The sequence below is a fragment of the Mesoplodon bidens genome (assembly GCF_964165515.1).
Source record: "Mesoplodon bidens genome assembly, chromosome: 6".
NCBI lineage: Eukaryota > Metazoa > Chordata > Mammalia > Artiodactyla > Ziphiidae > Mesoplodon > Mesoplodon bidens.
Genome location: NC_138162.1, coordinates 100,846,957 through 100,873,983, shown reverse-complemented (window position 1 = coordinate 100,873,983; position 27,027 = coordinate 100,846,957). Strand labels below are relative to the sequence as shown.

Below are 27,027 nucleotides of genomic sequence, written 5' to 3'. Positions count from 1 at the left end.
AATTCTGCATTATATAATGCTTCATAATTATACAAACACACTCACACACACAAACACAAAATAAAAACACAGGTTAAATGTAAATGGATGAAGCCTATATTAATTGTTTTGTTTCTTAGTTCATAACCCCTGACTCTCTGGTATTGGGGTGTCCCGCTAAGTGAAACTGCTTAATGTAATAGGTGGACAACTAAACACCATGCCATTACATCAGTGCTTGGAACTAGTGTCTTTATTGGCTTCAATGCATGACTTGCCCTTTGTTGGACATAAAGGAAAATAAAGCTAGAATACCTTAATTCTGGATTCCCAGCATGAGGAAGTATAATGTTGAATGTTGGGATAACAAAGATGGCTATGGCATAGCCCTACACTCAAGGTGCTTACAGACTCATAGGAGAAGCAGACATTTCACAGAACAATTTGAAATGTAATATGGGAGGGGTGGAGGTGAAAGTGATTTCTGTGCAGGGAGGGAGAGTTCTAGAAAGGCAGCGAGGAGGGTGAGAGAACCCAGAGGAAGTGAATGAGGAGGAGTTTCTCAGGTATTCAAGACAATAGCTGCAGAGTGGAAATTACTGTGCTTTGTTTTCTCCAGTGCCTGTGAGAAACCGAAGAATTAGGGATACCTGTGAATGTATTATTGATATATTTTGTTCTTCTAGTTTAACAGAAACATGAGTTTTGAATTTGGATGTAGATGTCATATTAAATTTTCTGAATCTAAATGATTATGCAATATAAAAATTGGGAAATAGGTTTGAAATGCATTCTGGAACTGATATTTTGCTAATTATCTGTGTCTAGAAAACACAGTGTCATGTAAATAGTCCCTAACACAAAATACGAGCTTTAAAAACATTATTCCCCAGGCTTCCCTGGTGGCGCAGGGGTTGAGAGTCCGCCTGCCGATGCAGGGGATACGGGTTTGTGCCCCGGTCCGGGAAGATCCCACATGCCGCGGAGCGGCTGGGCCCGTGAGCCATGGCCGCTGAGCCTGCGCGTCCGGAGCCTGTGCTCCACAGCGAGAGGCCACAACAGTGAGAGGCCCGCGTACCACACACACACACACACACAAATTATTCCCCATTGTCCTGACATCTAATTTGAGGCTGTCATAATAAGGTCTGACACTTTAGACAACATTTATTATCTTTTGATTAGAGGCTCTTATTAGCATCCATGTCCTGTTTACAAAAGCTGTCATGACCAAGTACACGTCAGGTGGTGTGTGACATGGTTCCAAGACAGCTCAAAGGAAAATGGAGGTGGAGCACTTACATCAGGGTGTGGAGGTGACACTAGCAAGTGGGCACATGTGTTGCTTCACTATGGCCTCTGTTAACTGCACGACATGTATAACCCTTAGCAAAATGTAAAGCGTACAAATTCTTTAACACTCATATTCTTTCTAAGATTTCCTCATTTCCTTCCATCTTTATTCCAAAATTCCAAAATTGCCTCTCAACCACAAGTACAATGTCTTTTCCTTTGATCCACATCTTAAACACGCTACAACTCTGGTGGTTTTGTAATGCATTTTTAAACTTTTTATTTTGAAATAATTTCAGATTTACAAACGAGTTGCAAGGATGGGATAGGGAATTCCTGTCTACTTTTTACTCAATGTGTCCTAATGTTAATATCTGACATCACCATGGTATTTTGATCAAACCTAAGCTATTAACGCTGGTACAACGGTCCCAAAACGACAAACTTTATTTTGATGTCTCCAGTTTTTCCACTCACTCCCTTTTTCTGTTCCAGGATCCCACATTACATTTAGTCACCTTGTCTCCTTAGTGTCTTCCAACCTGTGACAATTTTCAGTCTTTCTTTGTCTTTAATAACAAGGTTGATCACCACCCAACACCTCCCGCCTACTTCTACTGATTTGTGCAAAGGTTCCATCTAATGTTTGATGAATTCTAAGTCCTTCTGGGTTCTAGCTGAGTGTTAACTAATAGTCCCAAGGAACATGACTCTGCAACTGCCTGTAATTTTATAATAATTGCCCAAAGAAGTCAGAAATTAGGTGTTGGCATTTAGCTGATCATTTTAACTTAAAGGTTCTACATTTGAAGTTTTATATGAATCCGTTTAAATCTCTGAGAAACTGCTAAATGTCCTGTATTCTTAGTATCAAAGTTGTAAAGAATGTACTGAAGATACTTTTTCTTTTTGCGTTTCACAATCTTTCTCTGTCATCTTTAATCTCTCTTGAAGCAGGAAGTATCATTAACACGGGTACCACATGTACAGAAATGCAACAGAGTAAAAAGCATCAGCATGCTTCCAGCCTGTTGCCCTGGGACCAGCCTCTCCCACAGATGCAGCCACATCTCTGTCAACCACTCTTCAACATCTGCAGGTAATCAACCTTGAACATGTCATATTCCTTACCGGTGGTGAGAAGGTGCTACTGGTATGCAAATTAAGCTATCTGATTAAGTAGGTACTCTGATAGAGTAATGAAACTGCAGAATTCCCTGTGCTGCAAAGGAATTCATTTCAGCTGGATAACACAGCCACCCCAGACCCCTGTAGGGTGATGATGTGAGTTACTGTGCATTCGCCCATGCACGCAGTCCACTGGGGTAGATGCCCTTTTTTCTAATGACTGGAAAAAGTGAGAAATGCACAAATATAACCTGAGGACTGTTAAGGAACACTGAACAGTTTTACTGAGCGGTAAGGGAGATCACTGTTCTGTAATGGAAAACAAAACAAAATACACTGAAACAACATTAAAGTGGGTACGCTTGAGCACAGCCACCCCACCAGCTGGCAGCCGCAGAGCAGCGGTTCTGAAACTGATCAGCCTGCGTTATTAAATGTTGCAAATCTTCAGTAAATTCCCCCTGGGAACGAGCACCCCCTGAAAACAGAGCCCAGGAATTTGCAATTACTGTTTTGGAGTCACCAGTGCTGAACCCACAAGAAGGGCACTTGCCCTCCCACCCAGCTCTTCCCCTGACCACACCACAGACTGTCTTTTTCCATTGTCACCCTCCTGTCTCCTGCCTCAGCCCCTTAGTTGAATAAAGTGTCACAACTTATACAAAGGAAAACATGTCCAGAGGGTCTGACTTGCACAGAACAAGGTTCCACAGCTTAGGACACTGAACACAAAACATCCCTCCCAGCAAAGTGTGATAGGTATGCTTTAGGGCTGCAATGAGAACTCAAGAAGCTGTGTTAGAGCATCTAGCACAATACTTTCTCTCCCATACACGATCACAAGACGGGAGACAGTCATGGTGAAAGAGGGGTGACATCCAGAGTGTGGGGCATTGCAGTCTTGTCATTACTGAATGGCCCGTTACCTGCCACTTTATACTAGACAAAGGAGAGAAAATGAGGAAAGCCAAAACTTGTCACAAGCATGTGATGTGTTCAGGACCCTCCCAGATGCTCTAAGTGCTACTTCACAACTCCTCCATGCACCAGGCAAGTGGGACAGGTGTTACAATCTCTGCTTTGCAGACAAGCAAAAAACAATCATTTTAGGTTCGGGTGAGGGTATTTTATTAAAGCTTAGCTCCCTTTTCATTCTCTACCCCTTCTAAGAACATATCCCTGTGATTTGTCAGTTATTCAGTATTGTTTGCTTATCAATAGCCAGACTGTCTTTTATATTGATATACTGGCAGATATATTGGAAGGTTTCTGTCTCTAGTTATCCCTGTGTGATTGTTTCCCCCACCTTTGGTTGGCTCAGACACAGGCAGTGATTTGTGTCTCTGGGGAGAGGAAAGGCTGAACAGGAAACTCTCAGCTAGGGCCCTAATTATTCTGGTCACTGATCAAGATGAAAATGACCCCTACTCCTGGTGGCCACGGGGCATGCACTGTCATAATGAGTGTCAGCTTTGTGCAGAGGGGGAAATTACCCAGAGGTGAAAAGGAGAATAGCTCATGCCTTCTTCAAGTTGGAACAAGGTCCAGAGCAGAAAGATACCTAAGGGAGCAAAGTCAAGTGGGATAATTTGAAGTGAACAGACTCACCTATCTCCAGGGCATCTAAATGTCAAGCAAGTAAATAGCTAAATTGAAATGGTAACCAAGGGAAGTTTCCCTCCAAGATCTTCATTACATTGTCTCAAATGGGAGCTCATCAAGCTCTGTGTATTTCTTTCCTCACTTAAATGCATCTTAATTCACAGAAAACTCATTCCAGAGTCCAGGCAGGGCTGGGTGAGTGGGGAGAGGGTGAGATAAGCAGGAGTGACCGATGTTCCCAGGAAAAAGGGGCCATAGGGCGGCAGGCCCTGGGGATGCTCCCTGACCATCCCACTCAGAGATCTCTGGGATTTATATATTGATGTTTTTGTCACAACCCTGCCTACATTGCTGAGGGAAATTTAAGCATTTGCTTCAGCTCTGATTTCTTAAGGAGCAATTCCAACTATCTACATATACCATTTCTGGTTATCAGGATGTAAAAAATGCAGAAATCCTCCCTCTGGACCTGTCTAGGTAACCTCTGATTCCCTTTCTGCTGTGCTTCCTGCAGTCTGCTAGCAGCCTGAGCAGGAGAGAACAGGTAGTTTTACAAAAACTGCATCCATAATGAAAAAAATTACACACAGCTGCCTAATTGTAAAACAGATTCCTGTACTAAATGCAGACATACCCTATAATGGTTTTGTAAACAGACAATTAAAAATTAAATAAAAAATAAGTGTATACTTGTAGATTCAAATTCAAATGCCAGTAATATTAAAGAAAAAAAGCACAGTGTGATTGTTCACATGTGACTCCTTTAAGTTCTGTGTGCAGTGTCCCGAGGGACAACTGTCAATGCCCTTGGCATTTAACATTCATGGTTGCAGCTCTTTCTGCATAAAATAAACAAAAATCCATTGCTACTGTGTGTTTTGTTTTGCTTCTCTCATAGACACTCCTGACCAAGTTTTAAAGAAACACACAGTAGAGAGGCATTCGGATCTGAGTTGATCTCAGGCTTTGCAGTTCTTATTTGTTTGAAGTTCTGTATTGACAAGACTATAAGATGATTCTGCTAATTTCTCACCTTAGAAGTAAAATAAGAATTGCCCAGCAAGCCTATAAATCATCCGAACATGTACTAAATACCTCATTCATGACTGAATAAAATGTATGACCAAGTTTATTTGTGCATCTCCCATGAAATCTTCATGTTTATGAGAGATGCAGCTCCGAGGTCTGGTCTAATTCTATAAAAGCATCATTGTGCATCTTTCAGAGGCCCCCTGAGTTATTCAGAACAGATATGATTCCAGATCATCCTTGAGGCCACTCAGAATAGCTGCATCTCCCTCTGATATGTAGAGCACAGTGAGGAATCCAGGATGCCCAGAAGGGCAGGAGACCAGGCACTCTGCTCAAAGGCCCCCACCACTTCCCAGGGACGCGCCGTTACTCTTCTTAAAACAATGGCTCCTTTTTCTTTTTAACTAAATTCAGTGTAGGATCATGTCAGGAAATGCAAGGGTGAGATGCTCAGAAATAAAACCATGAGTACTAGATTATCTATCCATACTTGACTGCTCACTTAGCCAGAGAAGCCTTTGGAAAAAAAGTCCATTGATGGTAAAACTTACATTTTCTTTAGGGATGTTACAATTCATTACAATTAGTAAGCACACTGTGAAAGCCTTGGATAAAAAGAGATATGTACAGATGAGTTGCTATACAAAATAGAGTAGTAAAATGAGGATGCAAAAAGGATGAGGTCTAAGCATCACAAAATGTAAATACTACTGACAAAGGTGCATTTTTTGGGGGGTAGGCATTCATCCCCAGCAAAGTATGGCATTATTTTGTGTCAGAGAAAAGCCTGCTCCACTGGATTTCCTTGGAGGAAACAGAGCAACAAGGGAAGAGTATACTGCAAGGATCACAGGACAGAGAGAACAGGGAACCCCTGAAATGCCACCTTCCAGGCAGCCCCTAGTCCGGAAGATCCTCATTAATGTTCAGAGTAAAGGTGGGAGTAGCTGGCCACAGGGTCCACGGAGATATTCCATTAGCCTTTGTCACTGGCTGTGGTCTTCCTGGACCAGTCTGTTTGCCACACGTTAAACCAGAAGTTCAAGACTCCTGTGTGCTTTGATTTAACATAGGATCCATGTATCATTAGTGATCCCGGATGCCTCATGAAAGGTTGCTAATTGAACCTCATCCCTTTGGCAGGATTGAAGGTCACCTCACTTGGTACGTCTTTCATCAGTGACTCCAAACAGAAAAAAAGGGAATATCCCTACAAGAGGTAATGCAGTTGCATTGGATGAGTAAAGCAGTATGTGATGGGACAAAATATATCTCCATAGGGATGCCAATAACATTTATTAAAAGTGGAGTAAACAAAGACATCATGGTGTATGTCAAGGATACATACTGTTAAATAAATAACTTTCATGAACATTTTTGTATATTATACATGATATAAAAGTGAAATTACTTTGGAAAAGAACAGAGTAGAATTTGCTAGACCACTATTTTTGAATTTGGATAGTGCTTAGAAGGGCTTCCACATATCTTTTGGGAAGTTGCCAAGTACGTCATAGGCAGTACTTATGCTTGGAAAAATACTATGGCAAAATTGTGGCCACCATGAGATACTTACTGTGCAGATTATAAACACAGGCATGATTTTGCAAGGATAAACGGTTGTGTTTTTCATTCCTCTCTGGTAAATCATGTTAGCCCGTGATCATTATCCCATGAAGCCCTAGAGAAGCCAGGGAGGGCAAAGATCAACTCAGAAAATAGGAAACAGGACGTGTGATGTCTCCCTCTTTGGCAGGAAGAAGAGATGGGAACCCAGAGGATCGTGGGAAAGAGAGGAAACGGAGGAAGGGTAAAAGGTGGTGGGAGGGTGATTCAGACACCTTGCTCAGGAGCGAAGTCCCAGGGGGATCAGAAAAGTGAGAGGAATAAGCAAGCTGTGGAAAGGCTTTGTCTTGGCTTTCATTTGGAATTCTGGGAGATCACCTTGTAGGGGGCTGTGTAGTCATTACTAATGGTTGCCAGCTATTTCCCTTCTTCTACCTTCCAGGCACTTGGAGGATTGCGATTTCCACGCCCCCTGGTGGTTGGGTGGGGCTATGTGACCAGCTCTGGCCAACAAGCTCTCAGTGGAAGTGATAATGTTACTCCTGGACTAAACTGCCAGGACAAAACCATTTGACGATCTTTTTCCCCTTGGCATGGTGAACCAGACTGCCCACAGGCCATCAAAAGGAGGCACAGAAGTGAGATGAGAGTCTGACTGGATCTGAACAGAAGGTCAACTTGGCAAAGGCAAATTAAACCTGTAACCAAGGCTGCTAAAGGCTGGAAACCAAATGAGACTCACGGGCAGGCTTCAGGGAGGCAAGAAGTGACATCGCAAAGATCCCGGAAGGGACAATGACCTGTTCCCTGGGAACACGGTCTTACCAAGAGGTAAATCCGCCGCAGGCTTCAGGAGCAGGTGCCAAGTAACCCTCAGCGTTAAAAGCAGACAAACTCCCTTCAGCAGATAGCAAGGAGCTGAGCCCCAATATGAAAAGCCCCACCATCCAGCTCCATGAGGGCATGAGCCCTTCTGTAACCCAAATACTGTCTTGGAAAGAAGCAGGAACAAAGAAATCTGAGCATCCCTGGAAGATGCTCACCCATTCAAAAGAGTCTACTGAATCCAAAAGAGACTGAGGATTGCCTTATTCTGGGGGTAGTGCTATAATTTGGGCTACTTGGTAGAGAGAAATGACAACATTGCCTCCCTGAAGGCTGTTGACAACGCTGAAAAACACGTTTGGTTTGTTCTGGTTTGTCTCATCTAGCATCTTAGGTTCTATGGAGGTAACCTGCAGACTCCAGACCTTGAAAAGGACCATGGGAGAATCTGAGCAGATGAGTTCTGTGTGACAACTGTGCGGCAGGGTCTGCACGAACCCTGGGATTTGGGGGCTTCTCTCACATGCTACCATCATGCTTTGATTTAATAAAGTTGCATGGTTGCCAAGACAGTGCTCTGTGCTTTAGTACATGGGTGTATTTTACATGGATGCTATTACATTTGGCCTGTCCACTGCACTCAATACCCACAGTTGCGTCTGCAGGATCATTTGTTAAGAAAAATCGGAAAAAGAATGTGTCTTGGCCCTAATAGGTCTAAAAACTTTTAGGAAGCACAGATAAACAGAATGAAAAATCTGACATCCAGAGGCAAAAATTCCCCAGTACATTCATATGCCTTTATAAAAATCTGGTTTGCAAGCCCTTTTATTGCAATCTGAATTGCTCAGACTAGTATTTGGGAATACTGACCAGTTCTACCAGGCACCTAGCCTGTGAATAAAAGATAGAAATACTGGAGAACTACGATTTTATGAAAAAATATGAGGGACAAGTTTATTATTATAAGATTTGCATCAAACATTTTTGATGTATTCAATAATATTCTGATTTATATCAGGAGTTGATATATGTTTAGATATTTAAAATTATTATTCACTCTTTCCATTTTCTAACATTTCTTTGTAAAAGACAATAATTTTACATCATAGCTTATTTGGGATATTGCAGAGTCCAAACAATCAGACGTTCCAGGTTATAAGAAAATATTTAGTGTCTGATACCCAGGCCTAAGCATTCTCTCCTAATCTAATCATGTGTATTTATTTCCTGCTAAAACCTGGAGTATTAACTTGTACTAGTAAATGTACTTCCTCAAGTGAGAAATAAATATCTTAATGCTGAGAATTGTTTCTAATATGATCAAACTTTAATTGTATTGGGAGCATTATACAAAATCTTTCCTGGCTCCACCAACACATAAGTCTGTTGTGAGGAAATATGATCAATGTCTCAGTATGGGAAAGGTGCAGAATTACAAAGAGAAAAGAAAACATCCAGTCAGATCAGCTTGTCTCCATCTACTTTCTGTCTGCAATACACAATACAGTAATCTGAAATGCCATTTTTGATCAAGTTAAATTTAAAGCAGTCTCATTTGCGCTGTCAGTGATGACTGGCTTGCTGCATTAGAGGGAGTGATTTTCAGAATCTGGGCCATGAATGGAGTGGTCCCTCTTTCTGGGGATGATTGTTTATGCAAGCACTTTGGGGGAACAAAAAAGGAGAACAAAATGTGTGTACACTTCCTCCTAATCAATCTCAATCAGCTCTGGCCAGACCACGCATCTCACCACCATGCCTGAGGTGACTAAAGAGAACACGTCACGTGGCTAAAGAGAACATGTTATCCAGAGTTGGAAAGCAGCATCTGAAATGCTAAAGCCAGTTTCATGAAGGGTCACCTAGAGTAACAATAATTGTAAAATCAAAAGGCTATTTTCACATGCAAGATCTAGAATGAAAGTCCAGCATGGTTTACTCTAAGGTAGTTTTTTTACTTTTGGTTTTTTAACTTTTGTTTTGAATAAACTTGGATAAACTGGATAAAGTTTCTTTAGGAGATTTTTGAGAAGAAAAAAATGAAGTCAATATTATAGCATGTTCTTATTTAGAATACACAGATTTCAGCAATCTTGATTTTATATGAGAAATATTAGGTCACTTGTAATTCTAGGAAACATCAATTTAATATTGATGGAAACAAATTCAGCTAATATGAATAGTCAAACCCAATTTGACTGTAAAGCTTCAAGAACTTTACATTTTTATCTAATGGCATCAATTTTCTTGCATAGGTATATGAATAAATGTACGTGTCTGTGTTTTACTCCTTAAAAAAAATCCATCAGTTCTGAAAAATTATACATTCAGGCATTTCCAGCAATTTGTGTTTCTTTGTATAAAAAGGTAAGGTGTATGACCTCAGAGTGGATACTTTGTTAAATGTATTACCTGGAACCCAATCCCAGACTTCAAAATGGGAATGCTAGAGGAACCAGACTAGAGATTTCAAAAGTAAACTCCAGGAGCACTTAGTCCAATGTTGAGTGATGATACTAGCCCATTACTATCTCTACAATAACCCACACTTCCATTAGAGAGCTCACAGAAAATACTGGCAAACAGGTGGTAACATGCTCAGGAATTATGGTTTTCAAAGCTCCTGGTCTGCATCTCTCTGCTTTGGCCCACCTGCCCCTAGAAACACCTGGATCTCTCCTAACTTCTCTGCTCATATCCCTCTCAATATCCTTCACAGACTTCTTTCTTCTATTTATTGCAAAGTCTTTTCTAAGAAATATTTTACTACTTTTCATAAATTAATAGAAAACAAAATAAATACATAAATAAATTGCATAAGTAAAAAATACGTAAGAGAGAAAACATGAAATGTGCAATAAGTTCTAGTCAATTAATTAACATTTGCTATGTGTTGAATCAGTGAAGTACTTTAAAATCATAAAATGCCTTAAAGTTGGAATTATTTGGCTTTGGGGATTTATACAGTGGGTCAAATTTATATACATGCACACATATACAATCAAAAATTATGTATAGACTATTCTCTTACTACCTTTATGTATCAGGTAGATGAATTGATCAGCTGCTATGCATAAAATTCTTGGTGGACACTCTGATATTTGAGACATTTCTAATTCTTAATGAACATTCTAGAAGCGCAATGACATGGGAAAAATAAGAAACTAGGGGTGTAAGACCACCTTCTTTAAAACTTCCAAATACCACAACACAGACCAAGGAAATTTTAACCATAAAATCAGGGAGTCTAAAATGATTTTCCTCACTAGATCATACACAAAATATTCAAAAAAGCTAAAACTACTATATATGAAGAATCATCGCCCTCATTATATTCATCCACATTTCATACTATCCACATTTTACATAATAATCTAAACTAAAGTGAACTAATATGTTCTCCAGCATTTACCAAGGCAAAGGAAATGTCAATAAAGACTCTGGGATGCTAGCTTTTAACAGAAAACACATATAGATAATCCTTCAGAAGGAATATTGATAAATTGTGCTGTCTAAAGCATGTTTTAGAAATGGGTCTGAAATCAGGTGGTGATATCTAGGAATATTTAGTGAAATGTACACTACATGCAATCAGAGTAGCAACAACCATTAAAAATAAAACCTCATCAGTTGATTGCCACTTTTAAAATAATTAATTTAAATTTGCAAAGAGAGTAGTTTAAATATAAAAGATAAGCTTTGTATTTACCATTTTATAAGGATGGCTTACAATATTCTGAGTTATTATTTTTTTAATTAAATATAATGGAAATAAGTTCATCTTAAGCTTCAGGATTTTCCCTTCTAATGTTTATAAACTTCCCAGTGCCACCATACTGATAGCACTGGAGGCCTGAATTATAAAGATACTCTACACATGCAAATTAGAAACACAACACACAAGCCCCTTGGGCCTCTTTAAACTAATTAAATATGGCTTATTTAGTTTTTACAATTTTAGGGAAACCACTGGAAAGTTTAGATGTTAAGCTGATATTAGAATAACCATCACACCGAAAATGGGTAACCTGATAACTGATCTCACTGAAATCTGGTTTCAATGAGAATATATTTTTACTGGGGTGCTAAAAATGATTATGAATGATGCTTTGAGGAGTACATATCTGGCCACAACATGCTTTTTCCTGGGAAAAGACCATGAAGGTGGACAATTAATGGACAGGCCTTCCCATCCTGAGCTCATTGAATTTCTTCACCTGTGTTCTTACTCTTCCCTGCCAATCTATTTGATCACTTACTAGGTTCCCAAATTTGATCCTTAAGGACACAGTAAGGTTCAAGCTAGACTTAAACTCTGATCTTAGAAATGTCAGAGAAAGGGAGGAAAACACTCAATTCGTTACTAGTATCTCCAGAATTTACAGCAGTGCATTTACATGGGACACAGTTAATTTTAACTTTTACTTTCTGAATTAATCTTTCATTTAAAAAATCTATCCCTTAAAACAGTGGCAAAACAAAAGCAGAAATAGAGACACAGACGTAGAGAACAAATGTATGGATACCAAGGGGGAAAGGGGTAGGGTGGGAGGAATTAGGGGACTGGGATTGACATATATACATTATTGATACTATGTATAAAATAGACAACTGATGGGAACATACTGTATAGCACAGGGAACTCTACCTAATGCACTGTGGTAACCTAAGTGGGAGGGAAGTCCAAAAGGGAGGGGATATCTGTATGTGTATGGCTGATTCATTTTGCTGTGCAGTGGAGGCTAACACAACACTGTAAAGCAACCATACTCCAATAAAAGTTAATCAAAAAAAAGTAGCAAAGCATTTGAATTTGAAGTGTATGTATTCACTTATTTAATCCACTGAATTATTATTTGTGCAATAGAAGAGGTAATTCACTCGACAACATTCAAGTAGCAAAAATGGACCTTTCCAAAAAGTAAGTCATCAACTCCCTTCCCACTAATAGGAAGGGAATCTTTATTCTCAGTAGCAGCCTTCACCTGGTGTCCTCCCAGGCCAAGTCCTGGGATGGAGTCATTTTCCCATGACATCCTTTGGCAGCTTCACATCTCGCAAACATCATGCAGTGGCCTGTTCAGTTTTCCCCAGTGGCCGCAGCACTGGCTCCTTCATGTGCTGTTTTAGTTATTATGACCAGCGCACTTGACTGGTCACCCTTCTATCGCCGGTCCTAAAACTAAAAAGGGATGATAACCCTGGAAATAATCTAGACTCCAATAATTCCCTTCTCATAAATCTTATTGATGATCATTTTCTGGCAATCAATAGGGAAGGAAGATATCAAAACAAACCAAAAAATGGATGATAAGCAAGAAGAAAGCTAGCAGATTAATACTAGCTGATATGATGAACCTGCTGCTTTCTTCAATTTCATTAAACTCAGTATAATTAACTTTTGAGCTATAAGAAGGATTATGAACTAAAGAAAATAATTCTGTCTGTGAAAGAATCAGGGTAGACTGACAAGAAGACAGTTGCAGACTCACCGTCTCTGCGATTAAGACTTGCAAAGCCAGGGCCGTGGCTGCTGGACAGCTCTGAGGAGCTGCTGAAGGAAGCCCGGGGCAAGGCAGACGCCAGAGGAGCATCACAGCTATCTGGGGGGAAACACCACGTTCGGGTTAATACACTGATTAAAGCTTTCCTGTCTGCTCTTCCTCTCTTCTTCCTTCCCTTTTCCTTTCCTTTCCTTCCTATTTCCCTGCCACCCTCCCTTCTTTTCTTCCTTAATTTCCTTTCTTTTTAGTTAACAGGCTAGGAAAATGCTAGAGCCTGTGGCAAACATCAGTCTTGATCAGAGGTGTGTTAGTAAATGTTTAACAACAGGCTCTTAAGGAAAATTAAAAACCCTGATTGGTAGCATTTGCCACTTTCCATGGTGTAAATACTAGTACCATGGCCAATTCAAAGCTATCAACGTGATGTCACTGACCATGAAGTTGGAAAAAGAATGCACATATCACATCATTATATAGTATTTTCACCACGCAGACACAAGATATGTAAATAACCTCAAGAGCACTGATAACAGCAAGATGACATAAAATAAAGTAGGAAGTGGTGAGTTTTCAGAATGTATTTCAGAATGTATTACTTTTGTTTTAATATGATTTAATTAATTACATTTATATAATTTAATTTATATAATTTAATTTTTAATAATGATTGTATTTTCATGCAAAATTCATGAAAAGTTAATGATTGGCTCTTGCTAGCTGCTAAAAATTGGTTCCAGCACATCACTCCTAAATGGGAAAATATTAAAAGTATTTCCTTGAAAATCAGAAAGAACACTTTCACAGGCACCACTGTTTCTATTGAACATTGCACTGAAAGTCCTATCAGTACGTAAGAGAAAATTAAAAGCACAAAATTGGAAACAATAAAGCAACTGTTATCGTTTCCAGATGACATGATTATGGAGGTAGAAATTCTGAAAGTCACTGGCTAGCTTAACAATTCATTATACAAAAGCTGATAGTATTTCTAAACTTATCCATAGTTAGAAATTAAATTAAATAGAATAGCAAATACTAACAAAACATATAAAGTATCTAAGAATGAATCTTACAGAATTTGCAGGACATTTATGGAGATTATTATAAAAATTGTATTGAAAGACATTAAGAAAAACTACATAAATTCAGACTACAATGATTGCAAATAGGAAGACTACTTTTAAGGTACTGGTTTTCCCTAGCTTGATCTAAAGATTCATTAGAAGTTCAATCAAAGCTCAGGAGGGTTTTTCACAGAACTTGAAGCAGTGAACCACAGAGCTCAGGGGTTCTTAACATGTGGTACAAATACGATATAGGGGGTCCGTTGAGATTAATAGAACAAATTACGTCTTTATTTTCACTAACCTCTAACTAAAATTAGCATATTCTTCAGTCAAAAATGTAGACAAACCAGACTATATTCACCAGTGCCCGTGCATTTGTTACCAACATAAGTTACAGATATTTTAATAGCAATTGTTGTCACAGATATCTAGAAATATTGTTTATGGTCCCTTTTACTTCAAAATAACAGTATTTATTAAAGTCACCACTAGATCTTGTTTTTTAATGCGCTAATAACTAAGTAGACATTACGTTACAATTTCTAGTACATTGATATCAGCATTTCAATATAACTATTTACTTTTAACCCTATGTATACATTTTATGCATTTACAAGCATTGCTGTGAGAAGGGGTCAGGCTTCAGCAAAGTGCCCGAAGGGTCCGTGGCCCAAGGAAGAGCAAAGAAGCACCCGTGGTGTGTGCACTGCAAGTACAAAGCTGTTGAGACATTACTGGGGCATTACTAGCCATTCAGAAAATTCCAGAAGATTGGGATCATCCACAATCCACAGTCAGCTGTACTAACTCGAATGTTAACGTGACAATTTCTCAGGGGTGACAGCCTTTTGAGCAGACCAGGCCTGCGTCATTCCCCCTTTAGGTAAAGGGGTCCTAGGGATCTAACTAACCTGCTCAAAGTCACAGAGCTGGTTGAGGGTAAGTGAAAATTATCTCCATCAAATGTTTAGCTTGGGAAGCCTGCTCCTTTCCCAGCCTCCCCCACCCCCCCAGCACGGCTTCCTTTCTGAGTCTCCCCAGACGCTCCCCCACTCAGTCCCCTCTGCTCACATCTTTCTCATCTCAACATATTGGGGTCTCTCCTTTCTAGGTTGGAAACAGTGAGGACCAAGTGTAGATTCTGGAGCCAGACAGGGTGTGGGCATGGCATTTACCAAGCTGCCTACTCTTGGGAAGTCACTGGCCCTCCCTAAGCCTCAGTTACCTCATCTGTACAATGAGGATGTCACACAACTGAATCACACAACTGGACAAAGGGGAATCACACAACTCATAGGGTTTCTATGAGGATTAAAAGTGTTTGCTTTTATTATTTTCAGTATGGTAAGACAAGTCATCACATAAGCTTCTTCAAAATATTCCATAAGGACGTTTTCCCTATAGAGAGATATAGAAGGCAGCATTCAACGTTCCAAGCCATATTCTCATTTTTTATTCTTTCCTCAAAAGAAGGCATATGAATCTTAGTCTTTAAAAAAAAAAAGAGTAAGATGTACTTGCTCTTATGAAGTCATCTTTGCCTTTGAGAAACAATTTTAAAAGTGATCATTTTCTTTACAACCCTAATTGGTTGTTCCAACTCACTTCCACCAGTCAAATTTGCGAATGCATGTGATCAAAAAACGTGACCATGTCCAATAAGGTACTTGGAAAAGAGCGGCTCTGTGTTTGGACAGTGTTTTCTGTACATTCACTGTGTTTTTAACTAAATTACATTCAAGTAAGGTGAAGTCCCAGATGCCACCCAAAAATCTCCTTAACCATTGTTTTCAATCTGAAATGTCTATATTTTATACTACGATTCCTGGAGCCAAAATTGTTAAGACACAATTTAATTTTCTTTTTCTGGAATCATTAAAAAATATTTGATTTCCACTGAATATTATTCTTATCAAAAGTCTGATAGATACTATTTCTATCCAAAAAAAAAGATGAATTCTGAAATGCTTCAAAGCTACAACAATTATTCATAAATAATTGTTTTTAACAAACGAGATGGCAAAACAACTGAAAAGTACAACTATTTACCACTTAGGGGGAAAATGAGGTGAGTACAAGTAATAACCTTATAAGAATTAACAAATGAAAATAGACAGATAATATTACAGTTAAATAGGCTAAAGCAAGTTTATTTCTCTTCAGAATAACACTCATATTAATAAGAAATTATTCTATGAAATAATCTCAGTTTTGAAATGCACTTATCCCTTCAAAAGTTCAAATGTACTCAGAAGCTCAAATGTACTCAGAAGCTCAGAAAAGCTTAGGAACTCTAAAGGGAAACTGATGATCCATTGTAATGTGTCTTATAGAAAATACAAACACACCATAATTGTTCATGATTTATGTATGATTCAGATCAGAGTGCTCGGAACATCCTTGTGTGCATGCTTCTATAATAAATTCTTATGTATTAAATGATCAAACATTGTCTCAGTAGTTGTACCTATTGTAACATCATTTTAATCAATAGCCTATTGTTTGTCCTGCCAACAGAACAGCTTTATACTGAAATTATTAAACAATATTTCAATATTGTTTATTATTAAAAACAATATTATTAAACAATATTATTAAAAACAATATTTCTGTTTTTAAAAATTATATATATATTTTTTTTCTCCAGGTAAAATCTTAGAAATTTGGAACTTCCCATAGCTGGGGAAAACATAGATGCCTTAATCCTCTCATTCTACGTGACACTATCTGAGTGTTTTCCAGACCCTTGACCTCCTCCTAAAACTACTTAAATCTACCCCCTCCATAAACAGAAAACAGTCCCAGACAAACCTCTTTGGATTACTACAGCTCACTGGTGATGCATGCTCTTAGTTTCTTCAGAACTTTCAAATCCAGTTTATACACAACTGTATATAAATGGCATCTTTCCAATATGCACTATGGTCTAAACTAGACTAAAAATTCCTCAGCAAAGAAAATGCCACTTTACTGAATTCATTGATGAGCTCTAGTAGTTTTCTGGTAGCATCTTTAGGATTTTCTATGTCTAATATCATATCATCTGCAAACAGTGACAGTTTTACTTCTTTCTTTTCCAATTTAGATTCCTTTTCTTTTTCTTCTTTGTTTGCCATAGCTAGGACTTCCAAAACTATGTTGAATAAAAGTGGTGAGAGTGGACATCCTTGTCTTGCTCCTGATCTTAGAGGACATGCTTTTAGATTTTCACTGTTGAGTATGATGTTAGCTGTAGGTTAGTTGTATATGGCCTATATTATTTTGAAATATGTTCCCTCTATGCCCCTTTCTGGAGAGTCTTTAATCATAAATAGGTGTTGAATTTTGTCAAAAGCTTTTTCTGCATCTATTGAGATGATCGTATGGTTTTTATTCTTTAACTTGTTGATGTGGTGTATCACAGCCATTGATTTGCAGATAATGAAAAACCCTTGCATCCCTAGGATAAATCCCACTTGATCATAGTGTATGATCCTTTTAATGTATTGTTGGATTTGGATTGCTAGTATTTTGTTGAGGACAAATGAATGGGTAAAGAAGATGTGGTACATATATACAATGGGATATTACTCAGCCATTAAAAAGAATGAAATAATGCCATTTGCAGCAACATGGATGGACCTGGAGATTATCATACTAAGTGAAATAAGTCAGACAGAGAAAGACAAATACCTATTAAAAAATTTGAAACAATAATTCAAATAATTCTTTTAATAATATAATAATAACCTTCCAAAACAGAAAGCACAAAGTCCAGAGGGCTTCCCTGGTGAATTCTGCCAAACATTTAAGGAAGAAATCATGCCATGTCTCCATAATCCCTTTTAGAAGATAGAAGCAGAGGAATACTTTTTAACTTATTCTATGAGGCTAATATTACCATAATACCAAAACCAATCACAGATATTACAAGAAAAGAAACCTACAGACCAATATTTCTCATGAACACAGATGCAAAATCCTCAACAAAATATTAGCAATCAAATCCAACAATGTATAAGAATTACAGGGAATTCCTTGGCAGTCCAGTGGTTAGGACTCCATGCTTCCACTGCAGGGGGCCCGGGTTCAATCCCTGGTGAGGGAACTAGGATCCCACAAGCCACATGGTGTGGCCAAAAAAAAAAATAAAGTAAAATAAAATAAAACTTTTAACAAATAGATTTTTAAAAAATAGAAGAAGAATTACATGCTGAAACAAGTGGAATTTGTCCCAGGTATTCAGGGCTGGTTCAACATTCAAACTTCAGTTTATGTAATCCATCACATCCACAAGCTAACAAAGAAAATCACATGGTACTATCAATAGATGAAGAAAAGCATCTGACAAAATCCAACACCCATCCATGGTAAAAACTCTTGGTAAACTAGGAATAGAGTTGAACTTTCTCAAATTGATAAAGAATATCTACCAAAAACTTACAGCTAACACCACACTTAATGGTGAGAAACTTGAAACTTTCTCCACTAAGATCAAGACTAGGCAAAGATTTTCCCTCTCACCACTCCTTTTCCACATCCTACTAGAAGTGTTAGTTAATGCAATTAGACAAGAAAAGGAAATAGAAGGGATACAGATTAGGAAAGAAATGTCTTTGTTATGGATGACAAGATCATCTATGCAAAAACTCCTGGAACTAATAAGTGGTTATAGCAAGGTCACAGGATACAAGGTTAAAATACAAAAGTCAATTGTTTTTCTATATACCAGCAATGATCAAGTGGAATTAGGACTCTGAAACACTATGCTATTTACATTAGCACCTAAAAAATATAAAATACTTAGGTATAAATCTAACAAAATATGCATGAGATCTATATGAGGAAAACTACAAAACTCTGAGGAATTAATCGAGGAAGAACTAAATAAAAGGAGAGATACTCCGTGTTCATGGACAATACTCAATATTGTCAAGATTTCAGTTTTTCCCAATTTGATCTATAGATTCAAGGCAATCTCAATCAAAATTCAAGCAAGTTATTTTGTGGATATCAACAAACTGATTCTAAAGTTTATGTGGTGAAGCAAAAGACCCAGAATAAACAAAACAATATTGAAGAAGAACAGAGTGGTAGGAATGACACTACCTGATTTCAAGACTTACCATAAAGGTACAGTAATTAAGACAGTGTATTGGCAAAAGAACTGACAAATAGATCAGTGAAACAGAACAGAGAGCCCTGAAGTAGACCTACACAATATAATCAATTGACCTTTGACAAAGTAGCGAAGGCAATACAATAGAGCAAAGATAGTCTTTTCAATAAGTGGTAATGGAACAAATGGACTTCCATAAGCAAAAACATGAATCTAAACACAGACTTTTCACCCTTCACAAAAATTAATTCAAAATGGTTCACATATCTAACTGTAAAGCACAAAACTATAAAACTCCTTGAAGATAACACAGGAGAAAATCTAGATGAACTTGTGTTCTGCAAAGACTTTGTAGATACAAAGCCACGATCCATGAAGAAAAGAACTGATAAGGTGGACTTTATTAAAATTAAAAATTTCTGCCCTGCAAAAGACAGTCAGGAGAATGAAAACACAAGTCATAGGATGGGAGAAAATATTTGTAAAATACACATCGAACAAATGACTTTTATCCAAAATATGCAATGAACTCAAACTTACCAATAAGAAAACAAACAACTCCAATTAAAAAATGGTCCAAAGCTGACTTTAACAGACACTTCACTGAAGAAGATATACAGATGAGAAAGAAGCATATGAAAAGGTGCTCCACATCATATGTCTTCAGAGAAATGCACATTAAAACAACAATGAGATACCACTACACTCCTATGAAAATGGTCAAAATCTGGAAGACTAATGACACCAAGTGCTGGCGAGGATGCAGAGCAACAGGAACTTTCATTGCTGGTGGGAATGCAAAATGGTGCAGCCTTTTTGGAAGACTGGCCGGTTCCTACAAAACTAAACATATTCCTACATGCAATCCAAAATCTGTTCCTTGGTATTTACCCAAAGGGATTGAAAACTTATGTCTACACAAAAACATGCACAAAAATGTTTATAGCAGCTTTAGTCATTAAACTCCAGTGCTTGGAAGCAACCAAGACATTCTTTAGTAGGGAATGGATAAACAAACTGTGGTACATCCATATAGTGGAATATTAGTAATAAAAAGAAATGATCCATCAAGCCATGAAAAGACACAGAAGAAACTTAAATGCATATTACTAAGTGAAAGAAGCCAGTCTTAAAAGGCTACATACCATATGATTCTAGCTCTATGATACTCTAGAAAAAACATAAGTGTGGAGCCAGTAAAATGATCAGTGGTTGCCAGTGTTTAGATGGGAGAGAGCAATGAATAAGAGGAACACAAGGGATTTTAAGAGCAGTGAAACTATTCGGTATAATAATATAATAATATAATACATGTCATTATACATTTGTCCAAACCCACAGAATGTACGACACCAAGAGTGAACCATAAACTATGGACTTGGGGTGACTATCATGTGTCAGCGCAGGTTCATCGACTGTAAAATAAAAAAAGTATCAACACCACTCTGGAGAAGGATGCTGGTAATGGAGGAGGCTAAGCATGTGTGAGGGAAGGGGGTATATGGGAAATCTCTGTACTTTCTGCTCAATTTTACATAAACCTAAAACTGCTCAAAAAATAGAGTTTATTTTTAAAAAAGGGCAGGGGGGCTTTCTCTTTATCAACTACCCTGAATATTCACTTAAAAATAAATGCTATGATTTAAATAACTTACTGAGAAAGAAGAGAAACTCTCAGTTTTTTTTTTTCCCCAGTTATACATCCAGGAGCCCATTTATAAAACTTAGTTCTATCCCTTCATGGTTTTAAAATTGTGCAAGGGTGTGTGACTCTACCAGCCTTCAGAGGAATCAAATATCTGGAGGGAGAATGGTTGTAGTTTTTCATGGATTGTCCTGCTTCAGCACGCTAAGCAGACAAGGATTTAGACCTGTTTTAAAGGTCAGTTTTAATTAGCCCAATTATTATTCCCTCGTGACTGCTGGAAAATTATATTCAGCAAATGGAACAGATTCCCAGTGATGGGAGTGTTTCTAAAATTATAACTTGTGCCAGTTTAATGAATCATACTGCTTCTCATATAGGAACAGCACTGTTTTTTTTTTTAAAGAACCACTATTTATCTTTATTTCTTCAGCTTCTATCACAGTGCCTGGCCCATGGTAAGCATTTGATAAATGTTTGCTGAATTAAATTGATCACAAGTCCGAGAGCAACTTTCTTAAATCTCCATATCTAAGTTATATTTCAACCCTGAGATATATTGAGCTTAAAACATTGAGCCAAGTTCATCCTAACAGAAAACTCATGTGGTCTTAATTTCCAGGCTGGGTGTGGGGTAGGTATGTGATAGTGGGACCCAGGAAAATATAGATAGAGAAGCGGGGTTCTCACTAATAGGAAGGGACTGCCAGTGAAGTATTCATTTCAGAAGGCATTCGCATTCCTGCTTAAACAGGGCATGTCAGTAAAATTCAGCAATCCAACACACTCAGATATTTTTCAAAAATAATTCACAAATGGAAAGATTAGAACATGTCTGTGTTAGAAGTAACATCTCTAGATTTATCAAGATTGTATAATTTTGTGCAATGCAATTCAGGGGAGAAATAGATACAGCAGTTTTTCAGACACTGATACCCAAAGGGCAATTCCCCATCGCTGCCCCTGAAATTCTGATTTAGTGAGAGGATTTATTTGTGTACTTAAGGAAGACACATTCTGTTCTTCAGAGAAGGAAATGTACAACACTCGGGACAGGAGCTGAGAGATCTCTGCAGTGGATGAAAACCTCAACTGTGCCAGGAGAGACCCTCAACGTGGCCACCGGGAGTGTGCACTAAATTGCAGCCCTGGTATCTGTATTATGTCCTGTGGTTATTAAACCAGAATTGGAGAGTTGGGCAGTGTAAAAGACATACTTTCAAATATCTGAGGCCCTATCACGCTAGTGCCCAGAAAGATGCACTTGGGAAACTCAGCTGTTGACTCATATTAGTATTGATATTACTTTAAATATTTAGTTTAAAAAGATTTTCACTATCCATAGCTCATTAACTGGAACACTTCCTTGCTTGTATATAAATCTGAAATATCCATTTACGGGGCAAAGTCTAATATTCCACACAACTTACTTGAATTGTTGAAATAGTCACAGAGCAATGAAATATGCAGTTTGGGGGTGATGTCAGTATCATGACAGGGTGAATCGTTCCTTTTTTTCTCTCTCTCCTTTGATTTACAACTATTAGGACGTCCATAACCAGAAAAAAAAAAAAAGCACCTATCCACAGCATACACCAACATCCAAGAGATCCATCCACCTGTGCATCCAAAGTGGGTGGATTGGACCATGGAGTAGGTAGCAGAGACTGAGGGAGGTGGCTGCAGAGCTGGTGGCAGGACGTTGTGACAGCATAGAAGGCGGCTGCTGTTCTGGCAGCGAGCCAGCACAACCTTTCTGGCAGAGGAGGTGGAGGATGAAGGCAGTGACTGGAAGTCTGCCCGGCCACGTGTGTTACAGCTGGCGGGACCGGTTTCTCTCTCTGAGGAGAGACTGCAGTGAATGGGCAGGGGGAAAGGAAAGGTAAGTAGACAGACAAAGAGAACTGAAGTAAAATGTCTCCTGCTGTCTGTCTCTGGAGGCAAGGGGACCGACCGACCAACCAAGGACCCCTGGGACTCCGCCCCCATCCCAACTTGAGTTTACCTCTACCAGGCCATGGACACCCACAAAGCCCCAAGTGCTAAGTACACACACCTCCCCCCCCCCCGCGCCCACATTCTGCCACCACGCGTTGTTTCTTCGTTGTTGTTTTTGTTTTGTTTTGTTTTAACTGTGTGGGTTCCCAATCTTAGAAGCCGCTAGTTAATGCTGGTAAGAGAAACCAAAAACTTGTGCCATAGTGCCACCTTCTGTAAAGGAAGGTTCCTAACTACCAACCTGTTGCATTCTTAGGATCAAAGTAAACAAAGTCTTACCTAAATAAAAATGGTGTTCCATTTTGTATTTAGGGAATCATGGTAATACAGTATCGCAAAAAAAAAAAAAAAGACAGTTTTCCAGCAACTAAACCCAAAGGTGTGGAATATTGTGATCTAACTGATAAAGAGTTTTAAATAGCTGTTATGAAGAAATTCAATAGAAAGCTCATAAAGGCAATGCAGTGATATTAGGAATGAAAATAACAAGCAGAAGGAATACTTTATCAAAGAGATTAAAATTCTTAAAAAGAATCAGACAGATTTCTGGAGCTGAAGAACTCAATAAATGAGATAAAGAATGCATTACAATGCACTTGAAATAGAGCAGATCAGGTAGAAGAGAGAATTAGCAAGCTCAAGGATAGAAATATAGAAATAATTCAGGTGGAAGAAGAGAGAGAACTAAGATTTTTAAAAAGTGAAGCCTATGAGAAATATCTGATTCTATTCGAAAGGTAAATGTAAGAATAATGGGCATCCCAGAAGGAGAAGAGAGTGGGAAGGAGACAGAGTTTATTTAAAGAAATAATAGCTGAGAAATTCCCAAACCTGGGGATGCGATGAATATACAGATCTACGAAGCTAACAGAATATCTTGTTATCTCATCACAAAAAGACCTCTAAAACACATTTTAATGAAGCTGTCAAGATTCAATTATAAAGAAGCAATTTTAAAGGCAGCCGGGGGCGGGGGGTGGAAAAAAAGACAGCAACCTACAAAGGTACCCCCATTAGGCTACAGTAGATTTCTCAGCAGAAACTTTTCAGGTCAGGAGACAGATAGTGGAATGACATATTCAAAATATTGAAAGATAAAAATTTCCATCTAAGAATACTCTATGTGGCAGTTATCCTTCAGATATAAAGGAGAATTAAGGCCTTTCCCAGACAAACTAAAGCTGAGGGAGTTTACCACCACTAGACTGCCTTATGAGAAATGTTGAAAGGAGCTCTTCAAGCTGAAACAAAAAGGCAGAAGTACATAAAACTCGGATTAAGATGATAAATACTCATAATTAGAATACTGTAAATCTCTTTTAGAACAGTATATTAAATTCTTAACTATAATATAATGGTTAAAGGAAAAGAGTGTTAAAAATGGCTCTAGAGGGCTTCCCTGGTGGTGCAGTGGTTGAGAGTCCGCCTGCTGATGCAGGGGACACGGGTTCATGCCCCGGTCCGGGAAGATCCCACATGCCGCCGAGCGGCTGGGCCCGTGAGCCTGCGCGTCCGGAGCCTGCGCGTCCGGAGCCTGTGTTCCGCAATGGGAGAGGCCACAACAGTGAGAGGCCCGCGTACCGCAATAAAAAAAAAAAATGGCTATAGATACTACAACTTGGTAATGAAATCACAGCATAGAGATAATTTCTAACATTAAAAATATAAAAGGGGAAGAATAAGTAAGCAGATGAAACCTTTACAGGTGAATGAAGATAAACTGGCATCAGCAGGAAAGGGGCTATTTTACCTGTAAGATGTTTTATGTGAACTTCATGGTAACAACAAGCAAAAATTTAGAGCAGAAACATAAACATAAAAAAGGGGAGAGTGAGCAAATCACCACGGAAAACCACCAACTTATAAAGGCAGACAGAAAGGGAAGAAAAAAGGAACAACAGAGAAACAAAATAAGCAGAAGGCAAAAGATAAAATGGCACTAGTAAATTCTTACATATCAATAATCACTCCTAAATGTAAACAGATTGAACTCACCAATCAAAAGGCACATAGTGGGTGGATGGCTGAAAAAACAAGGTCCAGCTCTATACTCTCTACAGAAGACTCATTTCAGCTCTAAAGGCACATAGGCTCAAAGTGAAAGGATGGAAGATGATATTCCAAGCAAATAGAAATGAAAAGAAGGTGGATATAGCCATCCTTGTATCAGACAAAACACACTTCAAGCCAAAAAAGGTAAGAAGAGACAAAGAAGGTCAGTAAAGGGGTCACTACATCAAGAAGATATAACAATAATAAATATGTACATTCCCAAAACCTGATCACTGAAATATATAAGTATGTAATAATAGATATTAAGGAACTAATAGACAACAATGCAGTAATTGTAGGAACTTCAATACCCCACTATCAGCAATGGATAGATTGTCTTGACAGAAAATCAACAAAGAAACATTGGACTTGAACCACACCTTAGAACACATAGATTTAATAGACACATATAGAATATTCCATCCAACAGTAGCAGAACACACATTCTTCTCAAGTGCACATAGAACATTCAGGCTGGATCATATGATAGGTCACAAAACAAATCTTAGCAAACTTAAGAAGACTGAAATCATATCCGCTATCTTCTGTGACCACAATTGGTATGAAACTAGAAGTCCACAACAAGAGGGAGATGAGATCTACAAACATGTGGAAAGTAAACACACGCCTAAACAACCATTGTGTCAAAGAAGAAATCAAAAAGGAAATAAAAAATAACTCAAAACAAATGAAAATGAAAACACAATGTATCAAATATCATGGCATGCAGCAAAAGCAGATCTGAGTGGAAAGTTTATAGCAATAAACACATTAAGATGTTAGAAAAATCTCAAGTAAACAACCTAACTATACCTCAAGGAACTAGAAAAAGAAGAAAAATGAAGCCCAAAGTTAGCAGAACTAAGGAAATAGTAAGTATCAGAATGCAAATAAATGAAATAGAAACCAGAAAAACAATAGAAAGGATCAAGGAAACTACAAAATGTTTCTTCAAAAAGATAAACAACATTGACAAACCTTTAGTTAGACTAAGGAAAAAAAGAAGAGTCAAATAAATAAAATTAGAAATGAAAAGAGAAGACATTACAACTGATACTACAGAAATACCTAGAATCATACGACACTACTATGAACAATTATATGCCAATGGATTGTACAACCTAAAAGAAATGGATACATTTCTAGAAACACACAACCTAGCATGACTGAATCAGGAAGAAACAGAAAGTAGGAACAGACCAATAATGAGTAAAGACACTGTATCAGTAATTTAAAAATTCCCAACACAGAAAACTCCAGGACCAGATAACTCCCCTGGATAATTCTATCAAACATTTAAAGAAGTAATACCAATCCTCCTCAAACTCTTCCAAAATATTGAGGGGCAGAAAACACTTCCAAACTTGTTCTATGAGGCCAGCATTACCTTGATACCAAAGCCAGATAAGGATACCACAAGAAAAGAAAACTATAGACCAATATCCCTGATGAACATAGGTGCAAAAATTCTCAACAAAATATTAGCAAACCAAATTCAAGAACACATTAATAGAATTATATATGATGACCAAGCGGAATTTATTCCTAGGATGAAAGGATGGGTCAACATATGCAAATCAATAAATCCAACACATCACATCAATAAAATAAAAATTACATGATCTTTTCAATAGAGAAAGAAAAAGCATTTGACATAAAACAACATCCTTTCATAATAAAAACCCTTAACAGACTGGGTATAGAAGGAACATACTTCAACATAAAGGCCATGTATAACAAACACAAGGGTAACGTTACACCTGATGGAGAGAAATGGAAAGTGTTTCCTCTGAGACCAGGAACAAGGCAAGGATGCCCAGTCTCACTACTCTTATTCAATATAGTACTGGAAGTCCTAGCTAGAGCAATTATTCAAGACAAAGAAATAAAATATATCCAAATCAGAAATGAAGAAGTAAAACTGTCATTATTTGCTGATGATATGATTGAACATATAGAAAATCCCAAAGAATCAGCCAAAAAACTATTGAAATTAATCAACAGTTTCAGTAAATTGGCAGGATACAAAGTCAATATGCAGAACTCAATTTCATTCCTCTACGCTAATGATAAAGCACCTGAGAAAGAAATAAAGAAAACCATCCCTTTCACAATAGCATCAAAAACAATAAAATACTTAGGAATAAATTTAACCAAGGAAGTGAAAGATCTGTACAATTAGAACTGCGAAACTGCTGAAAGAAATCAAGGACACAAACAAATGGAAAGACACAA

General features: G+C 38.1%; 1 protein-coding gene across 2 annotated transcripts in view; it reads right to left on the bottom strand.

Moving 5' to 3' along the window:
• Positions 1-27,027, bottom strand: part of LOC308619375 (contactin-associated protein-like 3) — a 180,896-nt gene that overhangs the window by 134,955 nt on the left and 18,914 nt on the right. For both annotated transcript variants that reach the window (XM_081238048.1, XM_081238047.1), the window contains exon 2: positions 12,921-13,031. In XM_081238048.1, coding sequence (XP_081094174.1) covers positions 12,921-13,031 — 111 coding nt within the window. The remainder of the gene's footprint in view (positions 1-12,920; positions 13,032-27,027) is intronic.